Raw genomic sequence first — 21,897 nt, forward strand, 5'->3', positions numbered from 1 at the left:
AAAGGGGGTTCAACCGGTACTAGCCGAGTGTACCTAATAAAGTGGCCAGTGAGTGTACATCGCAATTCTGACTCTATTTCTCGCAATTACTAGTATATATCTCGCAACTCTGACTTTTTTCTCAGAATTCTGACACGCAATTCCCAGTTTGTAGCTGACTTTCTTTCTCCAGGTTATTAACTCTGTTAAGGTGCACCTAATTATGTGGACGAAATGACTGTCACGAAATGCATATTTCATTCAAGAAATGTTTTGGTAATATGTACATTCCATTTTGTGTTCATTTTGATGGACAAAAACATTCACTAATTCAATTAATATTCTGTTAATTCTGAGAAAAATAGTCAGAAGCACGAGACAAACTCAAAACTGCAAGAAATAAAGAGAATTGTGTGCTATAAACAATTCTGAGAAAAAAAAGTCAGAAATGAGAGATGATCATTCAAAATTGTAAAGATGATGAACAAAGTCAGGGTTGTGAAATAAAAAGTCGCAATTACCTTTTAATTTTTTATTCCATGGTGGAAATGAGCTTATGTAATTTAAGTGAGAGAATTTCATGTTTTGCCAAGACATGCATGACTATCACTACTTCTCATAATTTGGGTTAGCAATTTAAACAAACCCCTGAGTAGTATTAAGTAAAAGTATTAAATTCAGCTTGTAATTTGTCCCACAAGCTTCTGCTAGTGAAATCTTCACTGGTTAAAATACAATTCCAGCAAAACGAGTAAAAGTAGTTTTTTTGTTCCCAACTAAACATAAATTAGGGATATCTAAAATGGCATTTTCCACTTTCATTTTATTTGTTATCATTCAGCGTCACACCACCAAACTCTCAGTGACTTTGCCTAAAGCTTAATTAGCAAACAAACTCCAAAAGGTCAGGATGGACCTGAATAAAATGTCACTTTATTAGTGGTACAAAGCCCACCACTTTCAAACTAAAGCACTTATTAACAGGAAGCTGGCATTAATTGAGAAGATTGTAAAGAAAGCTAGATGGGTAGATGTCGCACGCAATCAGTCCAAGACGAAAGGCCAAGAAAAAAAACAAAAATGAATCCGCCACGGGAAACCTGCACCCGCAGTTGGGGTGCAAGCGCTATTTGTCCATTTAAAAGTCATCGCCGTCATGCTAGCATGCTTTGGGTGGTTTCTAGGTGGTGAACGTAATAATTCAATAGAAAAAGTAATAGCAAACCGCTCTAATGACATGAACAGACCCTAAGCATGTATCATGTATACTTCCTGAAATAATTATAGCAAACACATTAGAAAAGGTCACATGTCTAAATGTAGAAAGTGGCAGGAATGACTCACAGTTTAACTTCGCAGTAAAGCACAAGTGCGTTCATTAGTGACAGATCCTTGAGCACATCATTTATGCCATATAAATCAGGATCTGAGTTCTACAAAATAACCACAAAAAACACTGATAGGTCTCATAGGAGTGTGGCTGGAAAAACGGCAGTGTTGATCTCGTCAAAATTTTTGTGCACCATGGTGGTAATTTAATTTAATACTAAATTATACTGTTAACAAAAATATGAAAATAAAAAAATAAAATTGCATTAATGTACTAACAAAGTTTTTCTAGAAAAAAATTATAATTATTTCAAATAATCTAATCATAGTCTAAAATTAATGAATATGACATGACCAAATATTCTTTACAAAAATAACACTTTACAATAAGGTCTCATTGTTAATGTTAGTTAATGCATTAGCTAACATGAACTAACAATGAGAAATATCTTTTTAAAGCATTTATTAATATCTTTGCTAATGTTACTTAAAATAAATAAAATAGTTTATGGATCGGTCATGTTAGTTTATAGTGCATTAAATAATATTAATTTAATTTACTGACTTGACATTTATACTTATTTAGGTTTATAGAAATAATTATGTGTATGTTTGTGGTCTGGCAAAATTTCCCTTATGGGATTAATAATGTTTTTCTTACCAGATACAAATTTTGGTGTAAAATAAGATTAATAAATGCTATAGATTCATAAATACTGAAGAAGTACTGTTCATTCATTAACTAATGTAGCTAACTAATGTGAAAAAATTAAAACTTAATGTAAAGTGTTACCAAATACTGACTGAAATATTTTTTTAAGTAAAAATCATTTTGTAAAGGGTAAACCCAAGTGTGAACACTTAAATTAAAAAAATCCCAAATCGTTCTGCCCTAAATGCATGGTTTGCAAACCAAAAAATGTCTGCAACAGTACAAATATTTTAATTATTATTATTTTTTAATTATTTTTATTCTGCACTCCCCTACAAAATCACCCACCCATTCTAGAATGATTAATTCCAAATATAGCTATAATATATTTTTTGAAATGAGTGTTTTGATGGTTTGTTGTGCCTTTTCAAGCTCACAAACAGCTTGTGACTCAGCTCTGTGCTGCATTTGAAGCAGTGCATCACACTGTTGGACGAGTTTTTATCCGAGTGTACTCTCTTACCCAGCTCTGAAGTGGCCAACTCAGGAATGGTGATTCTTAACATGGAACCGGAGCTCAATTCCTGAACAAAAGAAAAGTGAGAGGCGGATATTAGCAGCACATACTGAACCGCAGACAACATCAAATAGAGTCCGAACCTAAAGGCGTCACGTTGCTATTTATATCTGGTCGAATTTATTCAAAAGCAAGCAGGCTATTATTGATCCGTTTGCTAAAATAAATTGAAAACAAAAGAACAATTGCATGCATAAAAATTCCAGCAGGCATTCTACAATGACTTGGATGAAAACAAACCTTAGACTGGCTATTTTTAAACCCCTTTCTCTGAAGCATATCATCCCACATAAGTTGGTTGTGGCGAGATTGCTTTGACAGGCCTGCGAGGGGATTTCTTCTAGTAGGACATGCCGTTCAGTGGGAAATGACAACGCAGAGGGGCAGACTGCAGGGGACCAGACTTTATTGAGTCTTGTCAAAACAGTGACGGGCTCCTGGTGCACATGTCTGTCCCTCAATTACAGCCGGGCACTGAACGACAAAAGCAATTACCAGCTCCTGCCTTTAGCAGCAGTGGTCAGCACAAACACAAGCATCTTGACCCTCTCTGACATTTTGAAAATGCATTTAGAATGCAGCTCCTACATTTATGTCAATGGTACAGACAGCGATATATGGAGTGAGCCAGGTCGATTCACCGCATATGTGGGCATTTTGAGATTACTGCCATCGGACAAAAGCCGTGTCCACTTTGCTGAAGAACAGAAGAGTGTTCCTTCCAAAATATACGGGCAACAAATACGGAATCTGGGGTAAATAATGTGTAAATAAATAAGTGTTCATTTTATACCTCATTTGTTATCAATGAATAAAATATATTGTCCACTATTATGCATAGGCTAAATTGTAATTAAAGGGACAGTTCACCCAAAAATTAAAAATGAGTCATTTACTCACCCTCATGACGTTCCAAACCTGTACAATTATCTTTCTTCTGTTGAACACAAAACATGATGTTTTAAAGAATGTTTGTAACCTGACAGTTGACGGTAGCCATTGACTTCCATAGTATTTTTTTTTCCTACTATGGAAGTCAATGGCTACCGTCAATTGTTTCATTACCAACATTCTTTAATATCTTATTTTGTGTTCAACACAAGAAAACTCATATAGGTTTGGAACAACTTGAGGGTAAATGAATGCAAGTAAATGACAGAATTTACAAAATTGTGGGTGTAAATTCTATCCCTTTAATTCGGCAATGTGTCTAAACAAATGTATTGTGCACTGTTTATTAGAGATCCAAGATATATTGGTAATTATATCAGTGTCGGCTAATATATATTAATTAATTAGTTATCAGGATTGGACGGAATCAGCTGATATTGGAAACACATAATATCACATTGGAACTGATTTTCAAAGTCTTTTTATACACGTTTTTAAAAGTACTGAAGTGTCAGTCTGTTAAAAGGTGTTAAAGTCAGCATGAAATTAAAATTCACTCTATATATTTTGTAAATGCATTTTATAGATCTTATTGTTAACAATTCATTCATGCATATGTTTAATTTTATATTAAATATATCAAAACTGACTTCTTTAATCATTGCTTCATGAACAAGAGATAAATGATTATAGCTTAATAATACCAGTCATCATATCAATTATTACCCATTCTTAAAATATTCAGCCATCAGTATCAGCGCACCCTAATTGTACAGCCCTCTCTAAAAGAGCATGACTCTGTTTGACTCTGGAATATCAATAAACCAAATGCAGAGAGGGGGTTAGAGGTGCCGGGCTGCACTAACCAGCGTGACTCTGTTGCTGACGGGGTCTCGGAGGGTGTGGATATGAGGTGCAGCCTGCTGGAAAGGAGAGTCTTCCAGCCATGATGATTCATGGTGCTGCGTCGTGCTGCGGACCTCCAACACAGGGGACGGCATGCCAACCTTAGAGCAGGAGATGAGGAGTCGGATTATAAAACAAAAACATTACACCATTAAACAGTGATGTTGCACGTTCATGCCCATGCCTTCTATAGCCACCTGTTTCCATTTGAAGTGCCCTTGTTCTGCTTTTTCAGATATTACCTTTAATTCAGTGTGTGATACAGTAATTCCAGTCTTCCTGCTCGAACCTAACACATTTGCATAATGGCAGTCTATGGTTTTCATTGGCTGCCCGCGTACGACATCTACTTTGACCCGCCCTCAAACCCTGTAGTTGTAGCTGAAGCTTGGAATAATTTGGTTCGTGTTGTTGACATGTCAAGAAGACACTGTTTTTTCTGTGCTGTGAATCCACTTGACATGCACAATTGATACAGTAAAACAACGCCTACTGTTCATATCACTGCGTATCAAGTGCTGAATAAGAGCTGAAATTCAGATACGGTAATGGATATGGATGTGCCCCTAAAGGGACATGTTTAGGCTTGCTGCGGTAATCGGATGCATTACAATACATCAGATTTCATTTATCACGTGAAGCTAGTAAGGAGAGATGATTGACAGGATGATGGTGGAGGATTTGGTGCACAACAGATCCAGAGAGTCATTGACAAATATCTTATCTTGTAAAATGTAGAGTCAGTACCACCACTCCTAATACACAGAGTACACGTGACTGCGAATTCGAAAGGGAGGGATTTAGAGAGACTGAATCCCTATATCAAACTGTTTTAGACACTGAGAGAAAAGCGGTGATGCTGCAATGTGTATCATGAGAAAATTAAAGTGTTTTTTTACCTGCATGTAAACCTCAAAAACAAAATAAGGAACCTTTAAAATAACATAATGGGGGCACTTTAACATTCACTTTCCTATCAAAAAAGGCTTGGAAAAAAGCCTATCAAATGAAACGAAATGAAATATTACTAAAAAGGGTATTTGTGGCTGCTTTCTTGACCGTTATTGGTAGTAAATTACCATGATCATAAAAAGGAACAAACTGTGAATGAAATGTGTTTGTCAACACAAGTACATCATCTGCCCTGAGTACATCTGTAGTTCTTAGGATTTGAAGTGAACAAAATAAAATGCTGTTTGTGCTTTAGGGGACATTTGCAGAAGCTTTTATCAATGGTGTAATACTTCACGTTAAATGGTCTAAAACAACAGTCATAATTAAATACACTTACATTTGGTATGATTAATAATTTACTAAGCATTCTATCAATCACATAGGCTACTTGATCTCTGTTTCACGAAATTAGATTATCAAACTAGCCTCATGTTGTGGGCCAAGTTGTTTTTATTGTTTAAGAGCAAAAAATAATGGAGCGGGCCATATTACTGTGATTTAATACTGATATTGATCCATTTGTAAGAACAAAGTGGAAGGCCATTAAGCATTAGGACATAATATCAAGATTCCTCTCTAAGAATGTGGTCTTGTCTTACATATATGACTCAATTAGTGTGTCACTAATTGGCTACAATATAACACACACACACTCCCTCAATAAGCACACTGCAGTACCTCCTCCAGTCGGCTCATATGCTGAACTGTGGCCCTGGCGGGGGTGCTGATGTTCTCCAGAGGAGTGATTAACTGCGGCTGGTGGTTCTGCACACTGAAGCTAGGAGACAGAAGGCCAGGGACAAACACTTTGCTGACCTGGAAGTAAAACAGTCATGATTATTAGCTTAAAAACTGCACGGTTTTGTATTACAAAAGGCTTAAAACTGAATTACTTTGTAGGTAATGAGAATAATAATTCTGTTTATGTAAATAAAGAAGAGGTGTCAAACTCAGCTTATGTGTACCTTAAAAAGGGCTGACTGAAAATTAAGGACAAATTTCATTTTCATTTCATTTTCACATTATACTTCTAATTTTTGTCAATTTATCAATTTTCTTTAAACATATTATGTAACAAACATTAAGTTTGTGCTCAAACCATTTTATTTACTGCAGGGCCTTGCTAAAATTGGCAATATAAACTTTTTTAGATATTAAACAAAGTCCATATGTGTATGCCTTGGTTTTCTAACAGTAATTCTTAAGCGGGTCGCACACCGGACGCGCAGCTCAGCGCCGCGCCGCGCCACGTCTAGGACAACTCGCACCTGAAAATCCGATAACATCAGCAATTTTCTGATTTCTGTAAATAAATATAAAACTAAATGTATATTGCAGCACAGGGTGAAGTCCGTATATACATTAACTACGATTTGAGACACATAAATGTAAATTTAATATAAAACTATGTAAATGGCGCTCTGTGGCGCGGCAGGATTTTGAACACGGTCCTGAGCCATTGCTGGGCGCCGCGGACAGACGCCGAAAGGCGCCGCCGGTGTGTGTACTCTCATAGAGAATGATGTGTTCGAATTTAAAAGACGTGGCGCTGCGCGGCGCGGCGCTGAGCTGCGCGTCCGGTGTGCGACCCCCTTTAGACTTTTGTTTTTATGAAAGACCTGGGTGTTTGAAAGGTTATTTTTTCGATTTTTGTCGCTTCCAAAGACATTATTGTGTATTTTACGAACTATGAATGTTTTTACTAGTACATTTGTCATTCAATATAACGAAGAGTTGTGATTTATGACAAGTGTTGAGCAAGTCTGTCTCTTAAGGCCGTTCACACCAAGAAAGATAACTATTAAAGATAACTATAACTATGCTAACATCCATACCAGCGCACAATATCTTTTATTATTAGCGCACTGCAGTTTTGTGGTCTGCCTCTTTAAATTCTCAAGTTCTTTAAAGCAGGATGGATTCTGATTGGCTGGAAAAAATCATTCTGAAATTGATTCCAATGACTTTGTGCCATTATCGTTATAGTTGTGGTGTACACTCTACAATCATTATAGTTATTGTCCTTAGTCTGAACGGGCCTTTACTCAGCAAGAGCAGTCATGAATTCAGCAGTTCGTCACGTCACGTCGTGCACTGCACGTTCTGAATACATGTGTGATATGTTTGAAGGGTTATTACTCACAATAAAAGCGGTAACTGATTGACTGGGCAGCACTAACTGAGACATTTCGTTCAAGTGTTTTTTTTAGAAATTAACTTGCCGGGCCGCATGAAATGAGCTGGCGGGTCGGTTTTGGCCCACGGGCCTTGTGTTTGACACATGTGATGGAAAGTATAATGACATGCTACTGCAAGATAAAAGTGTCTCTAGATTCTAAAGACCCTGAAACCTAGTATTTTCCAAGTCTAGCTCTCTAGTGATTGGCTGAAATTTTTATTGATCAAGGTGACATTCAACAGAATACAAAAGCTGCATCCCACTATCCAGTGTTATTGGTCTTAATATATAGTATGTGATGGTGATCTGTCCTATATAATAAAAAATAATGTGTGTGTGTGCGTGCATGCATTATAGGACAAATCACCATCACATACTATATAACTATAAGAAAAATAACATTGGGATACAGCCTTTGTATTCAGTTGGATAGGTCACCTTGATCAATCATATTTTCAGCCAATCACTAGAGAAGTAGAACCAGAAAATTGGCTAGAGGTGAGTCATCCACATCTGAAACACACATTATCATCAGTGCTGGAGAGAAAGAGGCTTTTTATACATCAATCATGCATACATCTGTAAGCATCATTTAATGACATTAATAAATTGTATGAATCTAACAGTATAAACAGACATGCCTGTGTTTCTGCAAAGAATCACTGCATTCTCTCCGGCACTAATGACAATCTCTCATCTAGATATGAGTGACTCACCTGAAACCAATTTTCAAATCTCTGGTGATTGGTGGGGAACATGATGGAATGAGATGATGTATTAGACTCAACACTAGGCTTTGAGTGCAAATTGTAATGCACAGATGCCTTTGGCTTTTTTAATAAAAAAAGAGAACTATGCATGGTGGGGACACTGCATATTACAGACTCAGACATCTCAGAACAAAAGAGCTGAAAGTGGAAAAATGATTCAGGCCACTAATAATGTCATTTCAGAGGTGAAAACCGCAGATGCAATCAAGCCTCACCCGTGTGACTCCTGTGTACAACACCAGACTTCCATTGGCCTCGAGCACCAGCATAGCATGAATGTCCTTTCAAGAAATGAAGAACAAGAGGAAATTTAGGTCCTGATGACGACAGCAAAATGACAACGACACTTACAACTGACATTCAAGATTTACAGGCATTCAGTGTTTTTTTTTTTAAACTGTAAATTATTCATCATGAGAAGAAGCAAGATCTGATCACAATGAATTAGGCGAAATGTGACTCTACACAGAAACGGCATTTGCAACCCATTTAACATTGATTTGCCAATTTATTGGATGGCGAAAAGTGGGCATTTGGCTATTAGTTAACATTAACCAACATGAAACACGATTAACTTTCAATAACTTAACTTAAAAATAGCACAGATGAATTATGCACAATAATAGCAGAAAAGTGTATTACGAAACTCGTTACGGTGTTCATTTCAAGTTCGCTTTATTATTAATCTTATTGTGAATGATACATCCATGCATTTGTTTTGTTACTTTTTTTGTGACCTCGTAATTTAAATTAAAATGTCATAATTTTAATTTCTGCAACTTTCTTGAAATCAACTGAGACATCGCATTTGGATCTGCCTCCATTTTTGAATGCAATGCCCACATCTCAAAATCCAATGCCCAACCGATGGATAGAAGAGTCTCATCCATACATTTTTTGTTTTTTGATAATCCATTTCACACAGATGTACATCACAATACAGATGGAAAAATTTGCTACATTGCGACTTGAACAGTGAAGATAAAAGAGAAAATAGTTAGCAACTTTCAAGGACACACCAAGATGACAAATGCTTTACATATTTCCACCTTATTTTAGAATGTGGAAGTAAGCTATTTTCTTTGAATGTGCGACATTTCTGATTCATTAGCCATAATATATGGTAAATAACTCAAAAAATAAAGTCCAGTAAACGGTAACATTATTTCTGCAATAAACCAGTATATTTATGATAATGATCAATTACATGGGGCCTATTAAGCCCTTTTTCAAAGATTTGATTTTGTTTTTGAGGTATACTAGAATAGGTTTTAATACCTGAATGTTATTATTAATATATATTTATTTATTTCACATATTTTACATTAGCAAGCCCCAGCTTCTGATTTGGAGCCACTAATTAACAAATATATATTGGATAAATGGCATTAACCAATCAGAGCAGAATGGGATTAATTTCAAACTAACAAACTATTTGAAATAAATCCTGTGATGGAAAGAAGATGCATTTACTCCTTTAAATCCAGGCATGACCAAGTTGTGCATACAAGGTGTCCAATAGGCCACACCAGATTAACCCATGGATATTTACTGAAGGGTGAAGAAACACCAAAATGAATATTGTAGCACCAACTAGTAGATAAAACACATGCTTTTGGTCTGCCAAATTTTTTATGTCATGAGACAAAGATTATTATCAGGACAAACTTTTAAACTTTTGTACGTATCTTATATATAACATTTTGTTTTATAACAAACAAATTGTTTTTTTCTCTCTAATGTATAATCTGCATTTGCAATGATATAGCCTGTGAAGCTGATGTGTCAATAAACTCAAATACTACTACTCCTACATTGTTGCAGCTCCGCTCTTCCCAGTCTGTCAGTAACGCTCTGTTTAGTTCCTGTCTCTATGAAGCCCCTCCTTCCTTGTGCTCTGATTGGACCGGCGCATTGTGATACGTCAACCACTTCGAGTGTGTTTGGTAAATGTCACGCCCCTTACCATAACTGTAATTTTCAACACACCACTAACACAACTGAACCCAGCCTCGTCCCTTTTTGTTGTGTATGCCTTGAGTGGGAATTATTTAAATGAGGAATATTGTGACATGTTCGTTCCCGTAGGAAAACTCAAGGTTACACCATTCGTAGATCAACTATTTGACTCCAGTCCTCTAATTAAAATACTCACCTCAAGAGGGGCGGCATCTTTTGCGGTGATAACAGTTACCGATGCAAATATCAGTTGAGAAGTTTCATTGCTCTCAAGAAATTTTACACACCTGCAAATAGCACACAAGACAGATAAGTTAACTTAAGATTAGAAGCACTAGAGCTTTAAAATAGTTAAATAATAAGAAAGCAAATCAGTCTTTCCTATTATTGTAGAAGCAAAATAAATAAATAAGACACACATTCACCTGAGCTGCTGGTGGGACTCGACCAGGAAGCACAGGTACCTGTTCTCACACAGATCAGAGGTGATGAAGACTTTAGAGGCCTGGCAGCCTTTCTCCCTGTAACATGGACACAACACTGATTTCAGGACAAACATCAACAGTAACTTCATGCTCTCGGCTCATAAACACGGCACGACAAAACTCAGCGGACCTGGAGATAGCGCTGGTTTCTGTCCACAGTTGCTCGATGCAGAGGTCTGGTAGAATGGGCTCCATCTCGGGCAGCAAGGCCGTGTCGTTCAGGGTGCTGTTGGGAGAGGCCAGGATGCTGTGGCCACGCGGGGATGGGGTGTGGCAGGACATGTTGAAACGCTGAGTTCCAGAGAAAGAGGGCACGGCGATGCCAGGAGAGTGAGCCCGACTGATGTTAATTAAAGAGAAACCAAAAGAGCACATTTAGACACAAATGAGCACATTTACCCATTTCACATATTTTTTTATATGCATATGCATCTGCATATGTCTACAGAAGGAGATACAATGATTATGTACATAGAGTTTCTATACAGAATCCACTGCTCTATTATGAAGATGCTAGGAGGTGAAGGGGTGGAGGTGGGTGTTAAGCATTCGTTGAATGAGCTTAAATACTATAGTTGATTAGAGGAGGTGGAGTAACCAATCAGCTGAGCGTCAGCTGATATTGCTCAGCGATCAGTGGTCTGCCTGAACTATGCTTGAATTCCACTCGATCACTCAAGCTCTATTTAATATTTACACTACCATTTAAAAATGTGTGGTCGGTATGACTTTTTGTTTTTGAAAAAAGTCTCATATTTATTTGATAAAAAATTAAGTAAAAACAGTAATATTGTGAAATGTTACAATAATGTAAAATAATTCAAATATGCTGATTTGGTGCTCAAGAAACATTTCTTATTATTGTCAATGCAGAAAACAGTTTTGCTGCTTAATCTTTTTCTGAAAAATGTGATACATTTTCTCTTTGATAAACAGTTAAAAAGAACAAAATTTAATTAAAATCTTTTGTAACATTATAAATGTCTTTACTGTCACTTCTGATCAATTTAATGCATGCTTGCTGCAAAAAAATTCAAAATAATAAATTATTGCCGCCCTAGTAGTGTATATGAATAATTTTTGCACAAAAATCTTCTACTACCTACATAAAATTTACATATGAAGAGTTCAGATGCAAAAGCCTCTAAGTGCCATCTGAAATTTTCTTCTAGAATGATCATTTTTATCAAGCTCGTATATTTAAGTTCAGTAATTTCACTTAAATGGCAATGAAGATTACCTATTAATTGTCATTTAAGTAAAATTACTGAACTTAAATATACGAGCTAGATAAAAATGATCATTCTAGAAGAAAATTTCAGATGGCACTTAGAGGCTTTTGCATCTGAACTCTTCATATACTGTGTACAATATACATAGCACAGAAAGAGCATGAGTAGTGTGTAGACATACCTGAGAGCAGCCATGTTTGAAATGCTAGGCGAGTGAACCCGAGAGTGCAGGGCCGGAGAGGCAGGAATTCGGCTCTGGTTGTGCAGAGCGGGACAGTGCAGGGGCGAGGCGGGCGAGTCCAGCCGGTTCACGTTTCTCAGGTGGGTGCTGAGGAAGCTGGGGGCTGCATTGGGAGTTTGAACCGGCCCGGGCTGGTCTGGACACTTCAATACTGTGGTCTGCTCCTGCAAAAAACACACGGACATGCAGAACAGGTCCAGATGTTTGATCACTTTTTTTAAGTGTAGCACATTAAGTTCATGCACAAAATTCCTCTTTTACGGATTTTTTTTTAAATAATATCTATTAAAGATTATTTTTATTAGTACCACAGTAGTGCTCAGGTAGTTTTCTCATTAACATTATGGTGTGATTTGCTGCTAATTAGTGATATTTCGCTTCAATGACAAATTCTGATATAAAAAGATTCCAAATTACTTCACTTTAATTTACTTTATATTAGCCCTTAGTAAAAAATCTAAATAGCCACCAGTGCTGGTGATCTTATTCAATCCAGTCTTTAGACAAGATTAGGTAAATGGTTTAACTGGATTAAAGACATTTAACATGGTTAAAGCAACACCAAAGCACTTTTCCTCTTCGGTCCCCCTACAGGTTGGAAGCGGAATTGTCCATTACCGCTGTTGTAAATAATTTAGCCTACCACAGCCTACCGTCGCACGCACGCTATTTGTTTATCCAGCACCGGCTTTGGAAATAACGATGTCCACAGACAAGGTAGAGTATGTTGCATGATTTTATGAAAGTGTGATGTATTGCATTTTTATATAGGCTCCACCTATCGGCTATAGTAACGCTTCCCGTAAAGCAAGTCAAATTTTGTAGTTTCTTATGTCTCATTCGAACTACAGATCCACTCCCCGATCTGGCAAATTTGCATAGTGCGGTTATAGCAGATAGAGGGCCGCAAAGCGAATGCAGAAGTGCCGTTCACCCTGTTACGAGTTGATGAACCACTGAAACCATTTTGGAAACATTATTTTAAGGTACAAAATAATCTTTAGTGTTGCTTTAATGTGCCCCTATTATGCTATTTTAAAGGTTCCTCATTTTGCTTTGGAGGTCTCCTACAACAGGTGTGCATACATCTAAGGTCAAAAAACACATTGCACCTCATTTCTCATTCTACTCTGCTCTGATTGGTCAGATGGCCCAGTCTGTTGTGACTGGTCAACCGCTTACAGGGCATGTTAGAAACGAAACGCCTATAACCATATCTGAATTTCAGCTCCGAATCTTCCTCAGCACCTGATACAGAATGATATGAACAGTAACAATGGGCTTTGGAAGTGCATGCAAAGTTGATCCTCGGTGAAGAAAAAAGCATCTTCTCGACATGAACAACACGAACCAAACTCTTCCAGTCTCAGCAACAACTACAGTGTTTGAGGGTGGGGCAAAGTACACGTTGTTTTCAGGCGGCCAATGAAGACCATAGGCTGGCATTATGCAAATTGTTACAAACCTAGGTTACACTTTATTTTAAGGTGTCATTGTTACAGTGTAATATATACTTAAGTACTGAGTAATTTTAAGCAACTATATGTATTTACTATAGGGTTAGGGTAGGATTAGGATTCTGTTGAGGGTTAGTTGCAAGTAATTATGCATAATTTACTGTTATTACTATGATAAGTACATGTAACATATGTAACAAGGACACTGTAAAATAAAGTGTTACCCAAACCTACATAGGTTTGTAACAGGAAGTGAGACTGAAATTGCTGACGACTCGTTTCGGCAGTTTTAGAATTAATTCTTTCTTTTAGGAGACAATAACTTTATTTGTTGTGCACTTTGATCTTTAAAACTTTGCAGAACATTTACATGCTCAAGCAGCAATATTACACACTCCATGAAAGGTAAGATTAAAAAAAAAAACATAATAGGGTCCCTTTTTTAACATTTTTTATCTCAAACGTTAGAACACTGACCAGTTCTAGTAATCCTCTAAGCATTAACAAAAAAAAACATGGAAACAGGATATTTCATTACGACTGCACGAAGCAACCATACCTCAGGTGTGACTTTGCGTAGGGTCCAGACGGTGTGTGTGCACTGCTGCGTGTCGTACGTCATGATAATGGAGGGCTTGAGGCACGTGAACACCACTCTCTGAGCGCTGTCTGAAACATACTGGAGTCGGGCCTCAAACAGACCTGAACCAGTGAGTGGGAACAACAAGAGCATCAACATATGACATATTCTGAAGTCAGAGATCGACAAAACATCAGTGTCATTATTATAGAGTTAATTAAATGGTGTGTCCAAAACTAACACTTTCCAAGTGCCAAATGTATGCTATCCGATCATGAAAAGACCAGGTGTAAATGCCCTCCGAAACGCTTTCAAGACGGATTTAAATCCGATCACTCAAACCACTTTAGGAGGTGGTTTAAGATGCATTCTGAAGTGAAACTGGACAAGTGTAAATGCATCTGGTTGTTGAAGCCACATCTATAAATTTTACTCCCCCAAAATTGTAAAAAATAAATAAAAAAATAGCCAGACATGACAATGCTACTGCAACAAGCATATGATCCCACAGATATGGCCTGCCACAGACGAGTAGCCTCAGCAGACGCGCAGACTGCCACAAATGAAAATGTTCGGCGTCGCATCCTGAATCTCAGCGCAATCATCTTCATTAAAAATACTAAATTAGAAATTATTATGAGACTAAATTATCTTACCAGTGCTGATGCCGCTCTCTCTTATTGCAGTCTTTGATCTTAAAATTAGGTAGTAATAAATTAAATGCAGCTCATATCTGTTGCTTTTGTTGACATGAACGGAAATTTCTTAAATATGGCTTAAATGGATAAGTTCCAAGACAGAGGTCCACGGAGAACACAAGTGCAAAAACAAAAGACTTTGTGTGTCATAGTGGAAAATAATTAAAAATTGCACCAACATTTAAAACATAACAAAAATGCAAATGATTGCCAAATCTTAAACATTCCTTCCTGAGGTACAGTGATGAAATAAAATAAAAATTGTCTTTGGCAACTAACTGAAATAAAATAAGTTGAAGTTTGAAGTTGAAGTACTAAAATGACTAAAAGCTAATTTAAAATATTAATAAATCATATAATAGGTCACAAATAATACAAAAATAACACTAATAAAGTACAAGTTATCAAGTCTTACCGCTGGACTTACAAACGACAGGAGCGATTTCATCTAAGGGATGCAGCATGCTGAACAGGGTCGGGAGAGGTTCCCTGATAACAAGATTCAAATCATTCAACACCATATTCATACTTACACAAGCATCTTTTACAACGCTCAAATATAAGCACTTACAGTACTAACATTCTGCATGTTGAAAAATAAATGAAATAAATAAATAAATACCTGATGGGGCTCATGGGGCCGTCAACGGTAATATTTTTGCGCTCCAAAAGCAGGCCGAACTTTGTTGACCAGAGAGCGGAGACCTACAAACAAACCCAGTAACAGTCAAGAGAAAGACAGAACATTACAATTTTTCAGCTGATGGAAAATAGTATTTATGCAAGGATTATAGACAGCAAAAGGGACATTGTTACTATGCACATACTATATTTACAATAGCAGAGTACTCTAGACATTTTTACAAACAGACAAACTTTTATTCTATTATGGAAAAAATGTATTGTGCAATGCCAAAGTTTCAGGCTCCCAGTTCCAGTCCCATTTGCCTTACGCCCATTTAAACGCATAAGTCTGAAATGTTTAGGAAAAGCATCTGAGGCAACATGCCAGAATATGCTCGTGTAAAATAAAGCCAGCATTAGTCAAAACTGTAAATTGCGCTGTCTAAATACTGTTACCAAAACCAAAACCGCCCCCCTTTCCTGCTTGCGTGCCAAATAACCCATTATGCCTCATGAAATGGACAACTACCACACATAATCAGTCACTGAGCTAAAAAAGACAGTCAGGCTGACTAAATCCCTGATGGCACTAGCAAACGTTCTGCACGTGACAAAGGCTCTGCTGCAAACACACAAGGCTGATACAGCCATTTAAACCGGATTTGTGAACGAGGCCTCTGTCAATTGTTTTTAGACATAGATGTACTGTGGAGAAACCCAACAGACACAGACATTAAGCATTCTGACCTGGAAGGGGAGTGGAGATATGAACTCTTTGCCACTCATGCTGTGGACGTTCACACAGGTACTCTGGACAATACACACCGTCTGCTCCACAACATCCTTTACTGGAGATTATGAGGAAAAATAATCACTCAACAACTAAAAAGAGCCAGCATCATATACTTGCTCCTGAAGCAATTAAGCATTTAAAACGCAATAAAGTAATATATAAATAAAAAATAAAAAAATTTAACTTGTGTGGCAACAATAATATAACAACACAAAAATGTATAAAATTCTTACCATCTTTTTTAGACTGAGGGACGGTGAAATGACACCATAGAGCCTATAAAACAATGAGTGAAATTATATTATACTGAATTATGAAAAGTATGAAAAGTGATTCTTAATACAGAAGCCCCAAAAAGTATTTGAGCACTTCAAAAATACACTACCGTTCACTGGGGTCAGTAGGTTTAATACTAAATCAATACTTTTATTCAGCAAGGATGTATTAAACTGATCAAAAGTGACAGTTATAAGGTTACAAAAGATTTCTATTTCAAATAAATGCTGTTTATATTTATCAAAAAATCTGTCACAGTTTCCTCAAAAATATGAAGCAACAACAACTGTTTTCAACATTGATAATAATCAGAAATGTTTCTTGAGCAGCAAATCAGCATATTAGAATGATTTCTGAAGGATCATGTGACACTGAAGACTGGAGTAATGATTTGATCACATGAATAAAACATATTACAATAGAAAACACTTATTTAAAATTGTAAAAATGTTTCACAATATTATTGGGGTTTTTTTTAGCTGTTTTTGGTTCACATAAATGCAGTCTTGTTGAGCTGAAGAGACTTTCGGTCAAAAACATAAACAAACATGGTAGTGTATAGAATTGATTGTATTACCTAAAAAATACCAAACGGTAATTATTATATTTTCTCACTTTACCCAGAAATGGCTTGGAAAAGTGAAGTTTATTCTGAGAAAAGGTCTAGCACAAGTTAGATAGTACCTGCTGAACTGGGCTGTCCACCGTGAAGGCCTTGTACACATATGAGGCTTGATTCTTACTGCCACGGCTCCAGATGACCATGTTTCCAGCCACATACAGCTCCTCCTCATATTCAACCTCATCAGGAGCAGTTCCCTTCCTCAGCCGCCAGCGCTCCTGTCAATCACACCATAATCAAACTTAAAGGGATAGTTCACCAAAAAATGATAATTCTGGCATTAATTACTCACCCTCATGTCGTTCCAAACCTGTAAGACTTTCGTTCGAACAAAAATGAAGATGTTTTTTGATTAAAGGGGTCATGAACTGGGTTTTTTATATTTTTTATATTGTTGTCTGAGGTCAACTTATAACGTTCGCTTGGTTTTTACATTCAAAAACATCAAAATGAATAAGTAATAGGCTATTTTCTACCCTGGTTTTGAGCCTAGCTCCTGAAACGCTCGGTTTTTATCGGCGTGCCGCATTGAAGACTTGGAAGTAAACGCCCACTGCTATGATTGCATTACAGTTTTGCATATTATAATGAGTTTCATGTAATGCGTGAATCGGTGGGCGGGGCTAAACAGGCAGTGTTGAAGTAGGCGTTGATCTTCTTCTGCGGAGGCGGGGTTTGATACCCTTTGATGTCATAGATCCCCACTTTGAAAAACCTGTCGTTCGCTGTGCCTGGTGTCAATAAAAGCTTTTATTAAATAAAACAAGGAAGTTTTCAGTTCTGAAACTTACAGGATATTCTTATAGTATGATGACCTCTAGTATGTCAAAAGCTCAAGGAAAATTTGATTTCTCAGTTCATCACCCCTTTAAATCTGAGCAATTTCTGTCCCTTCATTGACAGTCTACGCAACTGACACTTTGTCGCTTCAAAAAGTTCATAAAGAGATCGTAAAACTAATCCATATGAATTGAGTGGTTTAGTCCAAACTCGATCTTGTCTTTACATATAGTTTGGACTAAACCGCTCAATTCATATGGATTAGTTTTACGATCTCTTTATGAACTTTCTGAAGCGTCAAAGTGTCAGTAGCGTAGCTGTCAAAGGAGGGACAAAAATCTCTCCGATTTCATCAAAACGATGTTTATTTGTGTTCCAAAGATGAACAAAAGTCTTACAGGTTTGGAAAGACGTGAAAGTGAGTAATTAATGACAGAATTTTCATTTTTGGGTGAACTAACCCTATAAAACATTTAGTATTTTAATTAACAAAAGTTTGCTTTCACTTTAAGGAAAAAGAGCAGTGCAAACATGCTGCTAAACATCTCCTCATATGGGGAAAAACTACCTTCTCTCGCTCCTGTAGAGTGACCTCCTGAAGGGATCCCACGAGCCCAGCCGCCCCGTCGGAGGACCAGAGCTCAGAGGCCGGCTGGAGCTGCCGCAGCTGGAGATTCACGGCATTCGGGTGATTTTTGCAGTGCTCACGACCGAATGGGACAAACGACTGCAATTCGCCTGCGGCTATCATTGTGGCTCTCTCTTCATAGATGTGCGACATGAGTTCCCAATATCAGCATTATTTCTGTGAAACACAAGGACATAGAAAAAAAACGGTGTTATTAATACAGAATGGGTTGACATTTATGTTACCTTCAGTATGGCAGCAAATTAAGTCTGCATTATTGATGACCTTTTGTATCATATTATACAACATATCTCAAACATCTTTTCAAAAGCATCTTTTTGAACATATGTTAATTTTGACATTGCTGCTGTTTTTCACAAAATATGACTCATAAAAAGCACATAAAAAAAATAGGTGAATGTGCATATTTAATGAAAAACAGCATAAACATCCAAAACACAAATGAACATGGTCGTGCAAGACCTTATATGTTGTAACATTAGATAATATATATATCTTTGAAATTGAATTATAATTGTACTATACTTAATATAATAATAAGCCAGCATTATAGCATAACTGCCCATCTGTTTGTTGGTCTATACATGTCTTTCTTTCAGTTTATATGACAAAACATTTGTGCATATATCCACCTATCAATCTATCTATCTATATAGCAGACATATGCATATCAAATGTTCTATTTGTCTATCTATTGTTTTATCTATCTATCTATCATTCTGCCTGTCTATCCATCAATCGTTCTGTCTATCTATCAACACACATGATATTTATTTCCATACAACATCTATCTGTCAATCTATCAGTATATTTAAAGCACTGTCAACTGTCCACCTAAAATCACCACACAAAGCAAAAGTTTATGAGCTGCAGACAAAAATAAAACATTTACTGCAGTTTTTATCCAGTGTCATGTATCAGTGACAGTTACATTTGTTATGGCATGCGATTAATGCAATACTTAATGAATTCCGGGGAAATCCTTTAGTAAATTCCTCAATTACACTGCACATGACCTTTTATCTTTTGTTTTTGCTTGTAACGTGTAACAGTGTTTAGGGAAAAAACACGAAACTTTCTATATTTCAGTTAGACTGTCATCCTGTCAGCATTAGCAGCCGAGCTACTGCTAACATCCGCTCGAATCTTCACCTGCTAATAACAAATAGTCGATCTTCCTGTCCTGGAGTGCGGTCCTTCCCTTTGACAGATGCCTCTCCCTCTGCAATCGCCTGCTCGTTGAGCCCAACATACAAACACATCAAAGTATGCAGTGAAAACCGATCGAGCAGAGCACACTACACTGTTTCAAATGAACGCGGACATGTTGTTATCCCGTGACGCACTTCCGAACTTCTGACCAATCAGAGAGCTGCGTTCTGGAAGCACAATCGCACGCATCTGTCGGGACCACAGTGAAGTGCTGGTGCTATCATTCACTGTATCATGGCTTTAGCATGGTTTTTCGATACATGCCGTGGATTACTATGGTACTTTACACAATACCATAGTATTATCACGTATATGGCCAAAAAATATATATATATTTCCGTGGTGCATGTCCAAAAAAACCCAGTAACACCCCAGTATCTTGGCAGTATTTTTCTTAAAGAAAGGTGTCAACATTGAAAATCATATATTTTATTTTGTATCCTTTGTATGGCATGTGGACTGAAAGCAGGGGAAAACCTGGACCTGGTGGCCAGTACCCCTATCTTTTTTTAAATAGATGTTAAATGCTAGTTCGATAGCTATATTCCATTACATATGACCATTACATGAGTCCTATGATAGATCTTTTTCAAAAATAACAATAATACAAAACCTGTCGTAATTGAAGTTGACAAAAAGATTGAATCCCATATTTGGTGATGATAGCAATAACAAGAGATTTATACACTTCTTTGTTGTAGGCCGGTCATTTTTGACCAGGAACATCCACAAGTGGGACTTTGTTCCATTTTGTACAAAATAAACTTCCTGGTTAAACATTAAAGCTATAAGATAAACAGCGCAAATTATTTTGTTGAATATTGACAAAACTGTCCACAAATAATGCTTTTTTTCACCCAAAAACTGCAGGTGCATAAGCTCAGATCAATGAGGCCTACAATCAATCAGTTCCAAAAAGAAATACAAAACCTGTGCTAATTGAAAGAAAACAAGTTGACAAAAAAGATTGAATCCAATAATTGGTGATAATATGGCATAACGAGCGTTTGTCAAGCAATTTTTTTAAAAGGCTGGTCATTTTTTGCAGGGAGCATCACAGGTGTTACAGGGTTTTCAACACAGCGCAAGAGTTAAAATTACTAATATATTAGAGCAGACTTAGCCATTATGGTGTTATTCATTGTGGTGAATAATAATTTTATTATTCACCACAATCAAAAATATTTATTTATTTACATTTGTAAGACATTTTGAACCCCCATTGGAAGTTTACTACCCTATAATAGCCTACGTCTGTGTGAGTGCCTGTATAAAGACATTCATGTAAAAACGGGACAGCACAGATATTGATTTATTTTTAATGCACTGATGATTACACTTCTCATGTTACTGCCTCTTAGGATTAATCGACTATGTTGTTGTATTCTTCAATTGTAAGTTGATTCGGATAAAAGCGCATGCTAAATGAATTAAAGTAAATGTTTCTTTCTGATGTTCATAATGTTCAAATGTTCAAATCTGCTTTACAGCTTCATATAAATAATAATGACAAAAGATTTTGTATGTAATGTTGATAAAATAATAAATAAATATTTTATTGTATAGCTATGATTTTGAATACCACCCATATTTATTCTCTGAATATTGGTGATTTCTTAATCATGAACAAAATAACTGCATAGCAACAAGCACACTAAAACCTAAAGCCACAGATTATTAATAACACTTTTCTATTAGCTCTCCAAGGCTGCAGGTCTTAATAAGTTGAATTTGAATTATCATGGCACAGAAGAACAAGGTAGTGACTCCGGAGCCCTGAGACAATGAGATATGTATGCTTGGAAAATCAATTTTAGAAAACTTGCTTGGCATTTGATGCAAGCATTGTACTGTATTTTATGCATGCTGTATAAAATATATTCATATTTTGATATGTATATTTGTTTTGCAATCAACAGAGAAATCGATTCTGTTTGAGTGAAACCAATAGATGTTCTGAGGTGGTATTGAATTTCAGGCATTTTATTTCCCATAAACTCTGACACAATAGAGATGGATGTGTTGAGATCAATATGAATTCAATAGAGACGG

The 21,897-nt window shown here is 36.7% G+C and overlaps 1 protein-coding gene across 2 annotated transcripts in view; it reads right to left on the reverse strand.

Annotated features, from left to right (window-relative positions):
* anapc1 (anaphase promoting complex subunit 1) overlaps nucleotides 1-19,975 on the reverse strand; it is a 68,200-nt gene extending 48,225 nt beyond the window's left edge. The window contains exons 1-16 of one of the 2 annotated variants that reach the window (XM_084092935.1): nucleotides 19,786-19,965; nucleotides 18,553-18,789; nucleotides 17,267-17,422; nucleotides 16,540-16,582; nucleotides 16,261-16,361; nucleotides 15,512-15,594; nucleotides 15,305-15,378; nucleotides 14,171-14,313; nucleotides 12,095-12,318; nucleotides 10,812-11,021; nucleotides 10,622-10,717; nucleotides 10,393-10,483; nucleotides 8,453-8,518; nucleotides 5,967-6,104; nucleotides 4,295-4,435; nucleotides 2,484-2,544 (exon numbers count right to left, since the gene is read on the reverse strand). In XM_084092935.1, coding sequence (XP_083949061.1) covers nucleotides 2,484-2,544; nucleotides 4,295-4,435; nucleotides 5,967-6,104; nucleotides 8,453-8,518; nucleotides 10,393-10,483; nucleotides 10,622-10,717; nucleotides 10,812-11,021; nucleotides 12,095-12,318; nucleotides 14,171-14,313; nucleotides 15,305-15,378; nucleotides 15,512-15,594; nucleotides 16,261-16,361; nucleotides 16,540-16,582; nucleotides 17,267-17,422; nucleotides 18,553-18,765 — 1,840 coding nt within the window. In that variant the 5' untranslated portion in view covers nucleotides 18,766-18,789; nucleotides 19,786-19,965. Of the gene's footprint in view, nucleotides 1-2,483; nucleotides 2,545-4,294; nucleotides 4,436-5,966; nucleotides 6,105-8,452; nucleotides 8,519-10,392; nucleotides 10,484-10,621; nucleotides 10,718-10,811; nucleotides 11,022-12,094; nucleotides 12,319-14,170; nucleotides 14,314-15,304; nucleotides 15,379-15,511; nucleotides 15,595-16,260; nucleotides 16,362-16,539; nucleotides 16,583-17,266; nucleotides 17,423-18,552; nucleotides 18,790-19,785 lie in introns of both variants that reach the window. The other variant, XM_084092934.1, reaches the window with a different exon arrangement.
* Nucleotides 19,976-21,897: the final 1,922 nt, after the last annotated feature.

Source organism: Abramis brama (genome assembly GCF_963993115.1).
Source record: "Abramis brama genome assembly, chromosome: 19".
Classification (NCBI taxonomy): domain Eukaryota; kingdom Metazoa; phylum Chordata; class Actinopteri; order Cypriniformes; family Leuciscidae; genus Abramis; species Abramis brama.